The sequence below is a fragment of the Brienomyrus brachyistius genome, chromosome 2 (genome assembly GCF_023856365.1).
Source record: "Brienomyrus brachyistius isolate T26 chromosome 2, BBRACH_0.4, whole genome shotgun sequence".
Classification (NCBI taxonomy): Eukaryota; Metazoa; Chordata; class Actinopteri; order Osteoglossiformes; family Mormyridae; genus Brienomyrus; species Brienomyrus brachyistius.
The window spans coordinates 32172243-32190992 of NC_064534.1; the positions used below are offsets into that span (position 1 = coordinate 32172243).

At 43.0% G+C, this 18750-nt stretch overlaps 1 protein-coding gene across 1 annotated transcript; it reads left to right on the forward strand.

Annotated features, from left to right (window-relative positions):
• Positions 1–4311: 4311 nt before the first annotated feature.
• Positions 4312–18608, forward strand: si:dkey-98f17.5 (uncharacterized protein LOC569123 homolog). The gene is made up of 12 exons (XM_048998742.1): positions 4312–4481; positions 7186–7297; positions 8219–8312; positions 8912–8966; positions 10978–11118; positions 11552–11712; positions 12064–12162; positions 14434–14579; positions 14836–15007; positions 16592–16704; positions 16787–16874; positions 17017–18608. The coding sequence occupies exons 1-12, from the start codon at positions 4367–4369 to the stop codon at positions 17068–17070; spliced, it is 1350 nt and encodes a 449-aa protein (XP_048854699.1). The 5' UTR covers positions 4312–4366; the 3' UTR covers positions 17071–18608.
• The last annotated feature ends 142 nt before the right edge of the window (positions 18609–18750 follow it).

Sequence of the window (18750 nt, forward strand, 5' to 3'; positions counted from 1 at the left end):
TATACATGATCATAACGCAAGACGGGGGCGGCATGGTGGTGCAGTGGTTAGCACTGTTGCCTGACACCTCTGGGACCTGGGTTCGAGTCTCCGCCTGGGTCACGTGTGTGTGGAGTTTGCATGTTCTCCGCATGTCGTCGTGGGGTTTCCTCCAGGTACTCCAGTTTCCCCCCACAGTCCAAAAACATGCTGAGGCTAATTGGAGTTGTTAAATTGCCCATAGGAGTGCATGTGTGAGTGAATGGAGTGTGAGTGTGCCCTGCGATGGGCTGGCCCCCATCCTGGATTGTTCCCTGCCTCGTGTCCATTGCTTCCATAGGCTCTGGACCCCCCGCGACCCAGTAGGATAAATGGATGGATGGATGGATGGATGGATAACACAAAACACTGACATTTATGATTTTGGTTATAATTATGTACAGTAAATTCACAAGATTTCTGATTTTTTTTTAATAATTGGCAGAAGTGTGGTTCGCTTATAAGCACAATGATATCCTGTATTTCTTTATTTATTTATTTTTTAACTAAAAGGTTCTTTTTTCACAAACCAGTATACGATTAGTGCCCACATTTTTGCTATGCATGTGTGATTTTGATGAGAATATTATATTTTTATGTCTGTGTGTAAGTTTTTTCAGTGTTAATTCAGTCAGTCCTTGTGTATTTCAGGTTCTGGTCATGTTTGCCTTTGGTCTTTTTTTTTCTTCCAGTTTTTTGAAATTGTGCAGTTTTCCGAGAATTGTGTGTAACCAATCGAGCAAAACTGTAAAGATAAGATAATGTAAGGTAACCTTTTATCATCATTGTACAAATGCGATGAGATTCAGTGTGCAGTTCCCAGAGTAACAAAAAATAAATAAATGTAGCATCAACAGACATGTACACAATATGTGTAAGACAGTAAAATGTGTAAAAATAGTGAAACATGTACATCTGCACAAGGAAATGACCACCTGTTGCTCGTTCTTCTGCCTGTGTGTGTGTTCCTGATTGCTCGTTATCCTGCACCTTCCCCTATTGGATAATTGACTGTCTCTCTCCTGCTGTCTCCTTACCCAGTTCAGTTTTAGTACTTAAGTCCCTGCCTGAGTTCTGTCCCTTAGTGGTTCATTGTTTTATGTTTGTGATGGTTTGTTGCCTACTTGCCTTGTTGTAAATGTAGTCTTTGTTTGTCCCCTTTTGGTTTTTTGTAGTGTTCTTAGTGTTTTCTGTTTTGTTTAATAAATCCGTATTTGTCCTGTGAGCCGCCAGTGGGTCGTCCATTTCTGTTCCAACCTGCACTATGCCTCGTCCCCACTCAAAATCCACCTGGGTCCTTGATACAGGTATGTTGAATGTTAATTTAATTTGATCATTGTAATAGTTCTAATTATGATTTGCTTATGGTGTCTTTAAGGTACATACTTAAGGGTGTTCACTATCAGGCAGTTTGAACACACAACCCCTGTTCATAGTTCCCTGCATTGGCTTCCTGACTTTAAAGTTCTACTTGCATTTAAAGGTCTAGCTGACAGAATTACTTCAAGTTTACAAACCACGTTGTCCACTCAGATCACAGAATGCAGGTTTCCTTGTCGTTCCATATGTGCCCTTGAGAGGAAAAGTGGGCTATCCCACAAAAACAGTTTTTGAGGAAAATGAGCTTCAAAGTTGAATTTTTTTTTCAAAAAAATCAGTGTGCCTATACCCTACAATTTGATATATCGGGTAGCACAGGTCTCGGTATATTTTAAGAGACCCTCAATTAATATTGGACACTAAACTCATTTTTGACTGATGTGGGATAGCCCACTTTACCACTCAAGTGCACATATATAAAGTGAGAGTGGGCAGTAAAACATTCTGCTGCAGGGCCCCTATATTGTGGAGTGGTTTACCAGCTTATGTTATGGATGCCGATAAGGTCTCAATCTTTAAATCTCGACTGAAAACCTATTAGTTCAGTTTAGCTTACCTGTAACCTAACGCACCATAACAATGGCTGCTGTACATGTCATTTTTATCTACTACACTTGTCCATTTATGTGTCAATGCATGTTCTGACCATCCATGCTCTCTGCCTTCCCACATGCCCCATATCCGAGCTGGAGTCTCGATCAGCCCAATGGCAGGGTGACATCATGAATGGGACCTTCAGTGCCACCCTACACAGACCAGTGTGGATGATGAACTCATTGATGGACTTTATCTTGATCCTTTATCACTTAGCAAGCAAGTCCACTTTTTTTCTTTCTGTTTTCTGTAATGTTACTATGCCCAAGGGGGTTGGGCAGCAAGTTGACCTTGGACCCCAGAGGGTTTTTGGGTCCTCCTCTGTCATCTGGCTTTCTTCATTTAATTTCTTTCCTTTTTTTTCTTGTTCTGTACTGCATTACAAAATTAGAGTATATCACAACACACACATGTGAAGTGCCTTTGGATGACTCTACTGTGACAGGCGCCATACAAAAATGAATTGAATTGAGGGTTTGTTCAGAATTTCAGTATGACTCAAAGACCAGTTTGCTCTGAGAAACTTTCTGTGCAGTTGATATAAATTAAAATCCTGCTTTAACGGAATGTAGTTAGTTTTGTGACTGCTGAGACAGTGAAGGAGGAACTAAGCGTGAAGTTTTCAAGGAATTGACAGACCTGACCAACAATGTAGAGGAAATGCGGACAATTTTACAATTTATTCCGCTATAGAAACTGAAATGCACAGTAAATGAAATCATTTACAGTACATGCTGTTACAAAGACGAAGGAAATGTCTGAAGTGCACAGAAAATCGAGTAAGTTCATAGTATCCATTTTAATACAAGGGTCTCTCTGTATAATTCAGAGGGTTTTCATTTGAGTGTTAAAGGAAGTATCCGTTAACTTAAGTATCTAATTTTCTGCCAGTATATTGTCCTTTTTGTTACAAATTTTATTTTTTTCCATGGTACATTATTGTTGTTGTACCAGTTGGAAGCCATTTTGTACAATTTCATGCTCCTAACTGGTACAGCATTAGTAGTTCCTTTCCCTGGAACTAAGGGGCCAAGCCCAACCCCTGAAAAACAACCCCACACCATAATCCCCCCTCCAGCAAACTTTACACATGGCAGAGTACAGTCAGGAAAGTACCATTCTCCTGGCAACCGCCAAACCCAGACTTGTTCATCAGATTGCCAGACAGTGAAGCGTGCTTCGTTACTCCAGAGAACACCCCTCCACTGCTCTAGAGTCCAGTGGCAGCGTGCCTTACACCACTGCATCCATGCCCTGCACTTGGTGATATAAGGCTTGGATGCAGCTGCTTGGCCATGGAAACCTATTCTATGAAGTTCTCTGTGCACTGTTATTGAGCTAATCTAAAGGCCACACACAGTGTAGTTATCGGCATGTATGTTAATTTCTGGATAAAATATTGTTCATTCTCGAGCTGTGGTCATTATTTTTATTTGTGCATAAAAGAGATCATTGAGCATCATTGTAAGTCGTTACGCTTATCTCAGTAAAAATCTTCTGGTAAACCCTTTACCCTCTTTATTACTTTATTATGTTTAATCATTTTCATTTAATTGCGCCTTCACCTGTACATTGTATTGTGTAATAAATATTACGTTGTGTAGCATGATCACTGACGTAGCCAGGTCTTACTTTAAACTGTTTTTGAGAGGGGGGGGCATTAAAATGACTCAGTTTTGCATGAGTTTGAACACTGAAAGTCCAGTTTATCATTTCACAAGAAATTTTACTTTAAAAAATCGCAGTCATTAGAATGGCAATGTGTGCATCTGTGACATTCTCGACACTGCTTGGTTCTCTTGTCCCCCTATTCCTTTTAGCTAATGCGGGAAAGGAAAATATTTAATTACTTCAGCAAAACGTTACAGGCTTTCTATAATCAAGAATGGACATAACTATAGTATGCAAGTACGCATCCACCTTTAAAAACGAGACGTGTGATAACTGATTGTTTGTAAAAGCGCAAATTCGTATTTTATGTGTATTTGCGCTGCTATGACAAGAAAATACCTTGCATTTTAATCCGTATAGCCTACCGCAAATGAAGTAAAGTTAGCATATGAAGATTAAAATGCATTACATTTTGTTTTCATATCAGCGCAAATACACATAAAATAAGTGCGCATTTACACTGTTACCACAATCGATTGTAGCACGTTTAATTTTTAAAGGGGAATGCGTGCTTGCGTACCAGTTATGTCCATCCATGTCCAATATAATATAACCCAGTGGGTGCACCAAGTTAAATATTAGCGATCAGCATAACACCTTTCTCCAAGGGCCGCTTGGCGGTGCTGTGGTTTATCAAAGTATCGTAGCTCTCAAACTCTTCACTCCGTACGGAACAAACTGCGGTGCATGTAATCCGGCCGTCATGTCTAGCGCTAGAAAGGCCAGGTTGGTGGCAAACCCTCTGGATTCGGCTATCTCTAATCCCAGCGAGCTGATTTTGAGGGAATGCCACGACCTATATATCGACGATGAGAACGGTAATATATATATATACATACATATATTTACTGTCATGTCGGTGCATGGGGTTATCAGAGGGAGGGTGCCGCATGCTTCAGCTGTTATGTCGGGACGAAATTTTCGCAGGTGCTGTTTAGAAAGCTGCCCATATTTCATTATTTACGACGCGTTTATGTTGTAGTGTTTGGTTCAAGATAATGACAAAATCTTACAAATTCCTTTGGCAGGCGGAGGCTGGCCCACTATACCAATGGGTTGTCCGTCGATATGCCTGCTCGTGAAATATTTTTATTAACATTTACAAAACAGTGTGGCTTTTCATTTAATATTTTTGCCATATTCAAGAAACTATTGTGGTTACATTAATATCTGTCACACAAACATAAATGCATGGCAGTATATAAAGATTTGTTTCTGCATGGCGTTTACCTAAAAATGTACATTCTGTTAGCTTGTCAAATTGCAATCTCTAATTAGGTCGACAGTTACGGTGTAATGAGCTTTGTTAAACGTTTGGTGTGTAGCTAGTGCTGTGTTAAGGGACACACTTTGACGGTGAATTGCTTTATTATAAACCCCTTTCAAGTGTTTAATTCGACTTTATGAGAAACTTGTGCCTTTGCATTGTGTGTAGTTTTCTGTCAGATGTTTAAATTGTAGGTGGAAGGTCTTATCTAGAGATTCAACTTGCAAACGCTCTTAAAATGCAGCAGACGAGGCATTCCCAACTCCTTGTCCTTGCAAAGTGTATTTAAGGGTCTCCCTTTATACTTGGGTAGTAGATTGAACCAACTATTTGTTTAATGGAGCTAATTTTTGTCTTTTACTTACACGTTTGGTATTGTTAGACCGGGGTGTGTCTAGAGTGTAGGAAGTTAGTCTACTTGTCCTTACGCTCACCCTCCATACTCTGTTCATGCATAGCGTCCCCTATCCTTTGCGATCTCACCGAGAAGGGAAAGGCAGTACGTCATATAGTTCCAAAATATTCAGCATTGGTATAGCACTTCATGTGCAAAGTTACAAAGACAATGACAACTGTTCTACTAGTTATATAGTCTTTTTTTATTTATTTCTTGCCGTAAAAATCATGATGTCCATGGTCATCTAGCTAATCAAAATAAGAATTCAGGGGTTTTATTTTTCACATGCGAGGTCAGACCATAACCTGCAGTGAAATGCAGTGTGGTCAGCTGTGGCATAAAAAAAAGAACGCAAACAAGATCTTTAAAAAGATATTAAAAGTAATAAAATAAGTAATAAATAATAAAAACCAGACCAAAGGTGTGCAACGCAGATAAAGTGTGATGTGCATAGATAAGAGGGGAATGTCAGTTATAAGTGTAATCGTATTAAGTAGCCAAATGGCTTGAAGGTAGAAGCTTATACGGGCCCTCTCAGTTCTCATTGAGAGACAGCTAATCTGCCCGATAGCAAACGATGGTGATCTTAAACTTTACTCAGATTAACTACAACGCAGTAAAAGAACACTGTACCTGGGTTAACCACGTTAACTATAATGTGAACAGAAGTGTTACCTCTACCTCAAAAGTATTTGAAAAACCTGGAGATGTTAGTGAAGTTGAGTGTGTATGTGCATTTGGTGAGAATCAAGATGAGGCAGCAGAACAGCAGCCCTGCAGAGGTAAGGAGAAAGGTGGGGGGAGGGGCCAGGAAATTGTTGAGGCTCCAAATCAAGCATCCAAATGGTCGAGTAATATAAACCTATGCCATGGCCCTATCGTTCAAAAGGGAATGTATTCTACATCCTGCTTCAGCCCAATCCCTTGGTCCAAGGCACGCACCTATTGTAACGGAGCATGTGCTTACTAATTACATTTAAAAATCTAATATGGATTTTGTTGTTAATCATTTGAATGATTACCCTTAAGTGAGAGGGTGTAATATGGTGGGAGACAAAATAACATATTTATTAGTATAAGACTGAGGTGGTGTGTGGCTCAGCAGGGTGGGGCGCTATGCCCATGATTGGCCATTCAAATTCCATGGCTGGCCGAGTGATTTCATCGTTGGACCCTTGAGCCATTTTACCATTGAGTCCTAACCCCAGTTCATCCAAGAACGGACTGGACTAAACTGAACTGATCTGAACTGTATGTCATTTGGGACAAAAGTATCTACCGAATAAGTAAATATGAAATGTAACAGTTGGTTAATTAGGTTAATACATTCCCAAATTTGTGCGTTCATGAACTGTCCCCTTAAAATTCAGTCACATGCCTCCGCTCTTGTCCAACTAATGTTAGTCCGCATTCACTCAGATAGAATTCGGAATGTGTTTTCAGAAACATATCCGTGTTCGGAATAACAGAGCCAACAGACAGTCTTGATTTTTACAACTACTCTCTATTCGGTGCTGGTGTAATTTATTGGGAAGCCAAAATGTTCACAAACCACTGACTATGATTGGCTGTTTCTAGCATAAGCCGTAACCAACTCACAGCCCCAATTAGTTTGATGTTTTCCATGTTGAGCACCTACTTGTGAATTTAGGTTTGATTTGTTTCAATAAATGTATTAATTTGTTTCATTGTACCGAACCAAAAATGTGTGCGCACTGTTACAGCCCTAATATGTATAGTAGCAGTTTCCCTCTCATGCACTGACTGACAGATGTTCATTCGTTCTTCCACCTTTGTCAGGTCCCTGTGCCTCAGTGATCGTTTTCACATATTGTTTTTGATGCCGTTGTTTTTCTAGGGCTGGTGAAGATCGCAGACAGCCTTGGCCTTCGCTTACTACCCCCCCGGAAGAAGATCTTCGTGATGATTTTGGGGAACCACTCCGCAGGAAAGAGCTCCTTCATTAACTGGTATGGCCCTCATCAAGGCTGTTAACCTCTACCAAGTCTTCAGTGAAGTCTTGGCTAAAGCTTCCAGTTAAGGGATTCAATTAGATGTGGGGGGAGGAGATTCAAAATGTTTCTTAGCACTCTTTTGTGATCGGATCTGTGCGTCAGATTATCATTGTTATTCATGCTTTCATTTATAAGGTAGTACGTATGGAGGGGGCTACTGGTTTAGTTCCCCTTTTACTGTATTTTATCTCATGGGCCCTCATTGTCATATTCTTTAGTGAAATACTAAACTAGAATCACTTTGAAATATGCAGTTGCCTAAATGAGTCACAAACTGACTCTGGGTGATAGTATCAGCATAGCATCAGTGCTCATGAAACCTGAATGAAATGATTTAATTTCTGCATAAATATTTAAGCCAGCGTTTGCCTTTTCTGTTTACTTCGGTTGCTGTCTGCAAACATGGTGTCATGAAGCCATCTTTCATAAACAGTGAACCGTAAGCCTGAACCAGGAAATACATGGCGAGCATCCCCCCCCTTTATGGGAGGTCAGCCCTTCGCAAGACACATACACTAACACATGATCTGAGTTTATGGGTAAGAGCTTTTACAGAAACACAGGTAGAACATGCAAACCTGCCATACAAGAGCCAGGACAGGGAATCAAGCTCTGCCTTATATTGGTGACTTTTTCCTTTTGTGTCTGTGGGTGGTGTGACAGGTAATCTGCCTGTAAGTGAAGATGTGTGACCTAAGTATGAGTTTGTTAGTCTGACTTTATACAGCCAGGTTTTGGGTTATCTCTGGCTCTGGGACTAGGCCTATTTCAGGTGGTTACATGTATAAATCTAAGGGTATTGTTACCTGAAGAAGGCGTTAAATTTTCATCGGAACATGGAAACGCCACAACTAACAGATGACGACTTTACTTCAGGTATGTAGAAGAACATATTCAGAGGACAGGTGTTGCCATAGAGACCCAAGGCTTCACCTTCGTCACAAGTGGCCGGAAAAGAGAATCTCTGACGGTAAGTATTCAACTTCTTAATGCTAATTTGCTGGTGTCTCAATTTTGCTAAAATAAATTATTGGTTGTATATGTGGGCAGAGATTTCACAAAGATGATAACCGTATTTCGGGTTATAGTTGCTTGATAAGGCCCCGGCTGCGGCAGTGGAGGTTTGCGCGGTGCAGCGGTGTCACTCAGCCTCTCCAGGCTCTGCCAGCTCACGCGTTATCGCTTGCGGAAGCAATAAGCCGTAACTCATGGCAGCGTAGGGGCCCGTGACTGGCTACTGCCGTGCCTGCATCACCCTCGGGGGGGGGGGAGGGTTGCGGGGGAAGGCTTTATAGCGGCAGGGTGAGGCTCTGCTCGGCATCTGCTGCAGATCTGCTTCCTGGAGCAAGCCGGAGAGATGGAGGGCTGGGTAGTGTGACTGGGAGGTTGGGGGTATGCGCTGTGCGCTGAGCAGGGCAGCATGGCTGTCTGAGCCGTGTTGGTCAGGCCTGGGACACACTCCCGGGCACCCAATTCGCCTTTTCCCTCCTGTGTCCTTTAACATCTGAATTTCCATTCCTCCCGTCCTTCTCTTCTTTTTAATTTTTTTTCTGGTCCTGTCCCACACAGGGCAACGCGACACTTCACCTGTACCCCCATTTCCGACGCCTCCTGGAGTTTAAAGGTAGGGGCTCATTTTCCCTTTGCTTCATAACTCGCAGAACCGCACATAGTCAGGAGGGGCGTATGGCCAATTAACGGCTCCGAATCTCACTTGGCGGATGGTTCATTATGACAATGACTCCGAAATGCTTCAGTAATGATTGTGGCCTGGTTGTTGTGTATAGGTGTGATGTGTCTGTTTTTGCGTCATTTGTACGGCTTGCCGAGGCTCTGGCAGGTCGCCTTGCGATGGTCAGCATGGATGGCGCATACGTGGCAGATGTGTGTCTGGTCACGACGTGAGCCGCATAGGTCACGGGGAGACGCGTCTCTCGTCCTCTGGGCGGTGCCGTGCTCTGCGGATCCGCAAGCTGCAGCATTGACAGAGGGGCGGGTTGGGCAGCCTGGGGTCAGCGGGGTTATCAAATACGCAGGCGCCTGTTGCAGCACTGATGTGTCTGTTAGCCCCACAGAAGCGCTCTGTCTTCTGAGACACCTAAGAATGTCCAGCCTGTCTGGGGTGAGTCGCACCCATCGGCAGCAAAGCCACGTCTGCTAACACCTCCAGGAACCGCCAGTCACCCTTAGACACGTACTGTAGCAGCATAATGAATAGAGGATTTTTTTTTTTTTAATTCCAAGGTTTAAAATGATCTTGTCAAATGTAGACTTCAGCTCTGTGTTGGTGTCTTCTACATGGAGTGATGTTTTATTGTTGTATGCATCAGTCTGAATGAGTCACTTACTAGTCTGGCTGCGTACTAAACTGGGGTTTACTTTTTTAAATGTCATACAGTATACTACGGTAAATCTCTGATTTGGACAGATGCGTTTTCAGTCGGGGTAAGGAGTATAAATTGTTGCGTGTATTAGTAGGAACTGCAGTGCAGTCTGGTTTTAATGGGGTGAGGGTTGTTTCTAGTGGGAATGGTTACCTTGGTTTCCCCTTGGTGGTGAGTCTTCATCACCCACCCACCGGGTGTCACAACAGGCCGGGGTTCCATGTGGCTGCATAAAGCCTGTGTCCTTGGCTCAGGATACCGTATGCATGGCCTGGCTCCGCTCCAGGCTGGAGGGAATATCGACCCTCACCCTTTCACTTCTCGAGAGGCTTACTGCAGATGCCAGTGATCCGAGAGCTGCTTCCGTTAGGGAGACACCAGTGGGGGTTCATGTTTCAAACCTAATGATCCCTAAGGCATCCTACAGCTTAACTACTTGTCGGTCCGTAGTGAAATCTTGAAGTGTCATAGCGTTTCCTTTGTGGTTCAGGAATCAGATGGTGAAGATGGACATTCATTCTGTGATTGAAGCCTTTTTGTAGCCCTCAGGGCTGGTGATTAGAAACAATTCATGAGTTCTTGCACACTAGCATTGTTTGCAGATGGGTCTGTCCATGAACAGAGACATTAGCAATGGGTATCTTTCAGCTGGATCTTTCATAATAGACATTTCTTAAGTTTTACAGCTAATTTGGTCTAAATAATCATCAGTGTGAAGAGCAGAATAATTTACTCTCTGTTCTCATTTCAGAAAAAATATGTAATTTTGTCTTCAATAATTAAGCAGGATTTGTAGGTGATAGAGCACTTTCTTGGCACCTTGATGCGAGTGCCTGACACAGAGTTGCTCCACAGTCGTTCTTCATTGGCTAGCTTTATGGCCCCATGCCTTTCTGTAAAGCTGCCAGTTGAAGAGCTGTTGTGGGTGACCATGACAACTTAAGCCCCGCCCCTGTTGGCTAGCTAGCATGCTGGAGAGTTCAGGGTTCCATCGCTCTTAAGAGCTCTTGAAATTCACAGAAGCTTTCTGCCGAGTTTGTGGAATGTGAGCATAGGCATTTTGGGAATATGAATGCATAGCTTGTTGATCATTGCCCTTCACGGGTCACAGAAGACTAGAGATCGTGTCCCCTGTGTGCTCCAGATTTTAGGAGTCTGTGTTGTGGGTGTTGGAGTGAATCGATTTCAGACGTGTAGGTGGATCCCAGCAGAGCGCCCTTACGTATGCTTGCAGTATGCTTATCTTCGTAGGTCTGACGGACTACCTCTCTGCTGAAATCTCTACCTCCAAGCAGAAGAAGTTTAGCTTGGTGACCTTTGTGGACACACCGGGGCTGGTGGACGGTGATATGGTCTATCCGTTTGATGTCAACAACGCCATCATATCCTTTGGTAAGGCTGGCTACTGACTGAAATGTTCCTGTTGACTGTTAATGAGTGCTAACCACATTAGCATACGTTTGGCCATGTCTAGTTGTCTAACACGACTGGTTTATCAATGTAACATGCAACACAGTTAAGAAATTGAATGTCCACACTTCATATGGGGAGGAATCGCAGTGTGTGCAGGGTTATCATAGAGAAAGAACTATGATTTGTTACCTGCAGAGTTGAGGCTTGTATGTTCTCCCTGGGTCCATGCAGGTTTCCTCAGGCAGCCAAAGGAACAGGTGTAAATGACCCTTAGTGTGTGAGTCTGCGTATGAGCTCTGCAGTGGACTGACATCCCATCCACGGTGTCTCCTGGGATAGGCTCCAAGTTTACAGTGACTCAGTGAAGATTATATTTGAAGGAACTGGAGCGGCCCTGTTGTTGTTCCTCCAGGCCAGCAGGCGGACTTGATCATGGTGTTCTTCGACCCAATGGGACAGGCCCTGTGCAAGCGCACGCTGGACATCGTGGAGAAGCTCAGCGAGCCGTGTGGAGACCGGCTGCTGTTTTACCTCAGCAAGGCAGACGAGGCTGGGAGGGAGACCGACAGGCAGGTGAAGAGAACCGAACCTTCCAGCAAATGTCTCTGATTATTCCCCTTGTAATTAGATACAAGCCAATTAGTAATACTTAAGATATTGGTATATGAAACTTGATACTTATGAAACTTGGAGCGGTTTATGGCGTTAAGGTCTGACATGAGCCCAATAGTAATGTCATTACTCTGTCAGACATGGGATTCAAACCAATGACATTCTGGGCACAGATTCTTGACCTGCAGAGCCACACACCCAACTTAAGATGTTACTTTCGTAACTATATTACTAGGTCCACAATGAAGTATTTAGCTCCTGCCCAAACAGACTCGATCTGCTAATCAAAGCATAATTATTTGTTGTAAACAGAGAGTGATGATGCAGATTGTTCAGGAGTTGTGCCGCAGACCAGGGCTGAACAAATGTGGCTTTGACATGCCCACAATCTACATCCCCAACCCACAGAAAGTAAGTCAGTCTCTTGTGTCTGTTTTTTTTTTTTTAATAGTTGCCGCTTGGCTCATGATGATGATGATAAAATAAATTTCCCACATTGTTTGCACAAGGTTTGGTTTTTAATTCAGACTCAGTTTGCGTGTGTCTGGCCGGGTGTCTGAGAGGACACCTAATTATTCTCAGTAGGTATAAATACACCAGTTAAATTGAGTCTTTTGGTTCAGCCTTGCACCTTCAACAGGAGCTCTGGTTATAAACTTGAGGCCTGAGCCGCTGCTTGTGTCAGGAATGAATCGGGCAGCCCTGCCACTGTGTCCAGGCTTGACTAATCAAGCCCTCATATTGTACTCAATTGCTGGGGCACGATGTCAGAGAGACCTGTATTTACTGGTCCATCCTGGGCTGCTAATCTTCTTGGAGATGGCATTCCTTGATTCACAGCACAGTGGATAATGATTCAATTAGTATGCTGTCACTTAAATCTCTATTGTACTGTGCCCTTGAGTCCAGGGTGAAATTTGAAGGTGTATACTAGGGACCTGCATGTTATGCTTCTAATAATTTCAGGACCAATACTGTGGTAAATTAGTTCATCCATCCATCTATCTGTTTTTACTGCATGTTTATCCAGGTACAGGTCGCAAAGAGAGAGCCTTGTGCATATTCTGAGAAGCATAGGGTCCAAGACAGAGGATGCTCTGAACCAGTACTTTGCTAATCGCTTAGCAACTGTGCAACTCCAAATTAGTCAAGTCAAGTAAAAGTGAAATCCATGGCTTGCCTACTTTTGGTGTGCAAGACTGTTTTGGTGTATATCACTTAATAGTAATTGGACTTAAAGCAATCAACAAAATTGTTTTATGTTTTTTTTGTTTTTATTATACATTATGTTACCAAATGTATTGGGATACCTGCCTTTACACATGCATGAACTTTAGTGACATCCCATTCTTAATACATAGGCTTTAATATGGAGTTGGCCCACCCTATGCAGCTATAACAGCTTCGACTCTTCTGGGAAGGCTGTCCACAAAGTTTAGGAGTGTGTTTATGGGAATTTTTGACCATTTTCCAGGAGAGCATTTGTGAGGTCAGGCACTGATGTTGGATGAGAAGGCCTGGCTCGCAGTCTCTACTCTAAGTCATCCCAAAGGTGGTCTATCGGCTAGAGGTCTGGGCTCTGTGCAGGCCAGTCAAGTTCTTCCACACTAGACTGGCTCATCCATGTCATTATGGACCTTGCTTTGTGCACTGGTGCACAGTCATGTTGGAACAGGAAGAGGCCATCCACAAACTGTTCCCACAAAGTTGGGAGCATGAAATTGTATAAAATTGCTTCCAATGCTTCAGCATTAAGAGTTCCTATCACTAGAACTAAGGGGCCAAGCCCAACCCCTGAAAAACAACCCCACACCATAATCCCCCCTCCAGCAAACTTTACACTTGGCACAGTTCAGTCAATGGCACAAGTAGCATTCTCCTGGCAACCGCCAAACCCAGACTTATCCATTGGATTGCCAGACAGAGAAGCCTGATTCGTCACTCCAGATAACATGTCTGCTCTAGAGGCTTTACACCACTGCATCTGACGCTTTGCATTGCACTTGGTGATGTAAGGCTTGGATGCAGCTGCTCAGCCGTGGAAACCCATTCCATGAAGTTCTGTATGCAGTGTTCTTGAGTTAATCTAAAGGCCACATGAAGCTTGGAAGTCTGCCTTATCCCCGCTCTCTGATTTTACGTTGCCTACCACTTTGTGGCTGAGTTGCTGTTGTTCCTAATTGCTTCCACTTTGTTATAACACCACTAACAGTTGACCATGGAATATTTAGTGGTGAGAACATTTTTATGAATGGACTTATTGCACAGGTGGCATCCTATCATGGTACCACGCTTGAATTCACTGAGCTCCTGAGAGTGACCCATTCTTCCGTAAATGTTTGCAGAAGCAGTCTGCATGCCTAGGTGCTTGACTTTATACAACTGTGGCTATGGAAGTGATTGGAACACCTGAATTCAATGATTTGGAGGGGTGCCCCAATATTTTTCGCAATATAGTGTATGTTCACAAAATAGTTTCTGATAAGGTTCTTTTAATGAACATTAAAATTTTAATGACCAATTACATTAAAAACATGGGCAATACAGTCTCAAAAAATACATGATCATTTTAATGTATTATAAATAAACCAAATAATTTATGTGGAGTGATCGGATTGGCTCCTCCCAGGTGTCTCCCTGCCTAAGGAGCCATGCCTTTTCTCACATTGGCTTTCTCCACAGCCAAGCCGCTGCGAGAACCAGATTGACGGGGTGTGTCAGACCATTGAGAAGACCATCAACCAGGCCGTCCAGAGAACCCTGGACCAGCTGGAGAAGGACTGCGACCTCATCTCTGCTAGCATAAGCAGCAGACTGGCCCAGGATAGGTAGGGGGAGAGAGAGAGAGTGAGCAAGAGAGACCTCATCGATTGCTGAGTTGGGCCCATTACAGCCCTCATTTACAGCTGCTGTCAGTGTGAAGCTGTTTAATGTTGCTTTTTGCAGTTCATTAGTCTGGTGTGTCAGTTTGGGTACCAGCATCCCTCACTAAGTATAATATGCCCCTGAGGACATTTAAATGCAAATTTGAATGTCCTCCTGAGTCCGGACTAAATGTTTCACCCCCCCCAACGGGTATTGCAGGGCAGACGTGAGCTACAACAGGGGTGCCCGCGTGCATGCCTTCCTCTGCGGCCTGCTGGCCGTCCTGCTGCCAGCCTCCCTGATCCTCACCCTGGTGGTCAGTGCCTTGCCCCGGGAGGAGCTCCAGGCGATGGTCGGCGAGGGCTTCACTGCGGCCTTCCATCTAATCACAGTGTGTATCCCCCCCTTCGATACACTTTTAAAACTTACCAGCCATCATTGTGTCTTTGAATTGTCACAGACATCAAAGGTGTGCTATAATTGTATTCCCCATACTTCGGAGACTTCATGTCGTTTTGGGACTGGTCTGCCGCCAAAGATGCTTTGCTTGTTGTGATAACTCAAAAACCATTTCATGGATTGTTTTCAAACTTTGCTAAGGCATTGCATGGATGATGAACTGGAAATGATTCAATTTTGAGACAGCTTGCCCCAGAATCGCCCTGGGTATAACAATCTTTATCCAGCCCTGAAGGCAGGTCCTCCAACTTGCAGGGAAATTTGGGGGTTGGTGGCAGGTTTGACCCTCCAGTCACCAGAAAAAAACTCAAGCTGGTCCATTTGGACTGGTGTGGTGCTGAGGTATCACCCGCTGTATGGCTGCACTCAGGTTCTCATTCCTGCCATGGTGTGTTTTGTGGCAGCTCACTGTAATCAGCATGTGCTCTTTACCTTGCCTCTTGCTGTGCCCTAAAATTGAAAAGGGCAGGTTTGACATCGCATTAAGACGATAAAAATTATGTGACTGATTTTTCTCAAACTGCGGAGGCATTGTATTAAACTGATTAAATTTTGAGATTGCATCACTGGTTAGTGGCAGCAAAGGGAATGGTGAAGGCAGATGACATTTCACCTCACGAATATGGAAAAAGTCAGAGTATTTGGTGGGTCTTACTCCTGCTTCACAAAAACATTATATGGATGAAGATCTGCAGCAGGTTTCATTTTTGGACAAATTGCTCCCAAAATGAAGTAGCTGCACTATGTGGCACCAATGAAGGAAGCAGCAGCTGTTGAAGAAATTTGGTCTTGTGAGAAGTCACTCCAAGTATTTTGTGGATCGTTTCAGACTTTGCAGTAGGGCTGTGACCATTACATGAATAACTGAGTAACGATTTAATTGGATAATTTATCCACTAATCATCTATATCTAGTATAATACATACATTTCCTTTTGAGGAAATGGGATTATAGATACAAGCAAGTGTCCCAGGCTTCCCAGGATGCATTGAGCTCTCTGCCATGATCTGGGAGCAAATTCAATGCGCCAAAATCACATCGCAATATCGTCACATCACCCACATCTAAAACATTGCTGTATCAGTTAGTTCTTACTGTTATTACATAGAAAATATTGGTCATAGTGCAAATGAGAAATAAATAGAACATAAATATTTGGTAAATGGTATTTTTAAGACATGAACATTAAAACATACAAAGAAATACAGGTAACCACCTTGTGAAAATCGGCAGGTAAGTGGAATGTTCAATAAACGAATAGGTATAGTTTTGGAGTCGTGTCACTAACTAGTACTTTGAACATTCAGGTAAGAGCGTGTTTTTGGGCTTTCACATTTCCATTTGATCCATCCCGTAATTCTAGGAATTGTACAAACTTGGGGTGTAGGAGGTGTAAGGCTTAGATCGGTAGGTGGCTGATGAGGCTGTCTGGGGAGAACATTGCTGCTGTTTTGGCATCTCCCTAGTATCCTGTCTGCTTTCTACTGGATATTTTAGTATTTCTTTATCTCTACAGGGGATTGTGGTGACTCTCTGGGACATGATCCCGGAAGACAGCCAGATTATGTTCGTCATCGCTAGCGGAGCCCTCAGCTACCTTCTCTTCTTCTTAGCCAAATATTTCTCCCGGTAAGCAGGGCCACACCCCCTGTCCGCCCTCCTGCCTTTGGTTGCAATGCCGTCCTGACATAGTGTTCGGTTTGTCCTGCAGCCAAGGACAATGCACCCTCACCAAGAAGGAGAAGAGGCGGCTGGCCGAATACAGCGATTACGTGCAGCAAGTGGTCAAAGCCAGGAAGGTGAGTCTGATGCTCTTCTGGGTTATCAGGGGTCCTTGGAGTATGTCCATGGTCAGTGAATCTGCATGGGTATCTACGTGGAAGTCTGTCATGGTCCTGACGATAATCTCACTGTTTTTATGTCATTTCTCTGCCCCAACAGCAGGGACTATATGAACAGTATCTCCGTCAGTGTGCCACTGAGTATGACCTCTGAGAGGGAAGGCAGCCGTTCCACCCGCAGCAGACTGTGTCGTTGTCCATTGCTGGACAAACTCCGTAAGACTTCCTCTTGCACTTGATCCTTAGGAACACATGCTAATGGCGGGCTGGGCTTTTGGGGTCTGCAGATAAGGCTTCATCAACTATGGGTGTGAATTGTGTACTGCTGTAGTGAGCGAGCGTTATAATGGAAACCACCTCAGAGGTATCGGCACTCCAAGAATACACAGTGTGGGCATAAAGGAGCCTCCCGAAATCTCCCAAATACAAAGTGCCTTCTGTTTCACAGATGATGGTGGAACTATAGTGATTTCAATAACTGTGAAACTCATAACTCATTAGCTGTAGTACTTTTTAAAAAAGGTGAGCAGGGGACTGTGTTGTACTTGAAAGTACTTTTAACTGAAATCTAATTATGTGCATAAAATTGGCTTGTGCAGTGCAGTATTTACTTTGTTGTTTTAAGTGTTTTGTAGTCCAGAATCTGTCTGAAGATGTCTGTCTGCTTTTATTGTGTCATGCGTGTTTGTATAAGTAATGTTTTTATGGAAAGCGAAATTTGTGGTGTTTTGGAACACACTGCCTTAAAAATGAGATGTTGATGACAGAACAAATCTTACTGGGCTGTTTCACAGTGTTTTTTAAATGGGTTTCTTTCTGCTTTTGTAAACTGAACTAAAAGCACTGAATTTGCAAAACTTTTATGAACCATATCAATTGTATTTTAACTAGTTTGTAACCACTTTTTTGGAAATAGGAATGAGTCATAAAGCGAACTGTCTTTACTGACATCCTTCGTATCCATAAACGGGTTGTATACAACTTCCAAATCCGTCATGGTGCTTTGTAACTAAAGTACTGGGCCGTTTGCAATAATACACACAGCCTTGCCAAAAAAAATCACAGTTTTGAAATTAAATCATCAAGTACTTAAGAGGCAATCATTTTTACAGCTCCACAACGTTATGCAGCAATAAGGTGAAGTCAGCCGAGTACCTCAGTCTACTGAATTCCCAGGTTACCCCATCAACGGAATATGCATGGGCATATTCCAGGATGATAATGCCAAGATTCGTCGGGCTCGAATTGTCAAAGAATGATTCACGAATTACGAGGGATCATTTTCACACATGAATTGGCCACAGAGTCTTGACGTTAACCTATCAGTCCCGAGACAGGAAATGAATGCAAATCTGTGGGGGAAAAAAAAATGTTTGTTGCATAAGTACGTGGAAACTGCATTGACATGCACCATAACCAAAGTTAAAGGCGGTTCAGCGAAATGTGTGATTTTTCTTGGCTAGGCAGTGTACCTTACCCAGTGTATACTGATGCTGTGAATGTCTGACACATCTTACTGAATAACAGAGAATGTGTTAATCTTTGAAGTAGTGGCGTCACTTTTTGTCCACTCTCTCTCTCTCTCTCTCTGTCATCTTATACTAGTGTGTAATATATATTATTTTTCTTAGTAACTTATTTTAGATAAATATTTCTGTATTATTAAAATCTTAATATTTCAGTGGTCTCAGATAAATGGTGCTTTTCCTTGTGTTAAAGTGCTTTACAGATTGTGTTGTGGTTTTAGGTTTGAACACAAAGCAAAGCAGACTGTGAGAATCCCCCCACCAGATATATCGTTAAAAGTCTGTCTGGTACATAAGTTTGAAATATA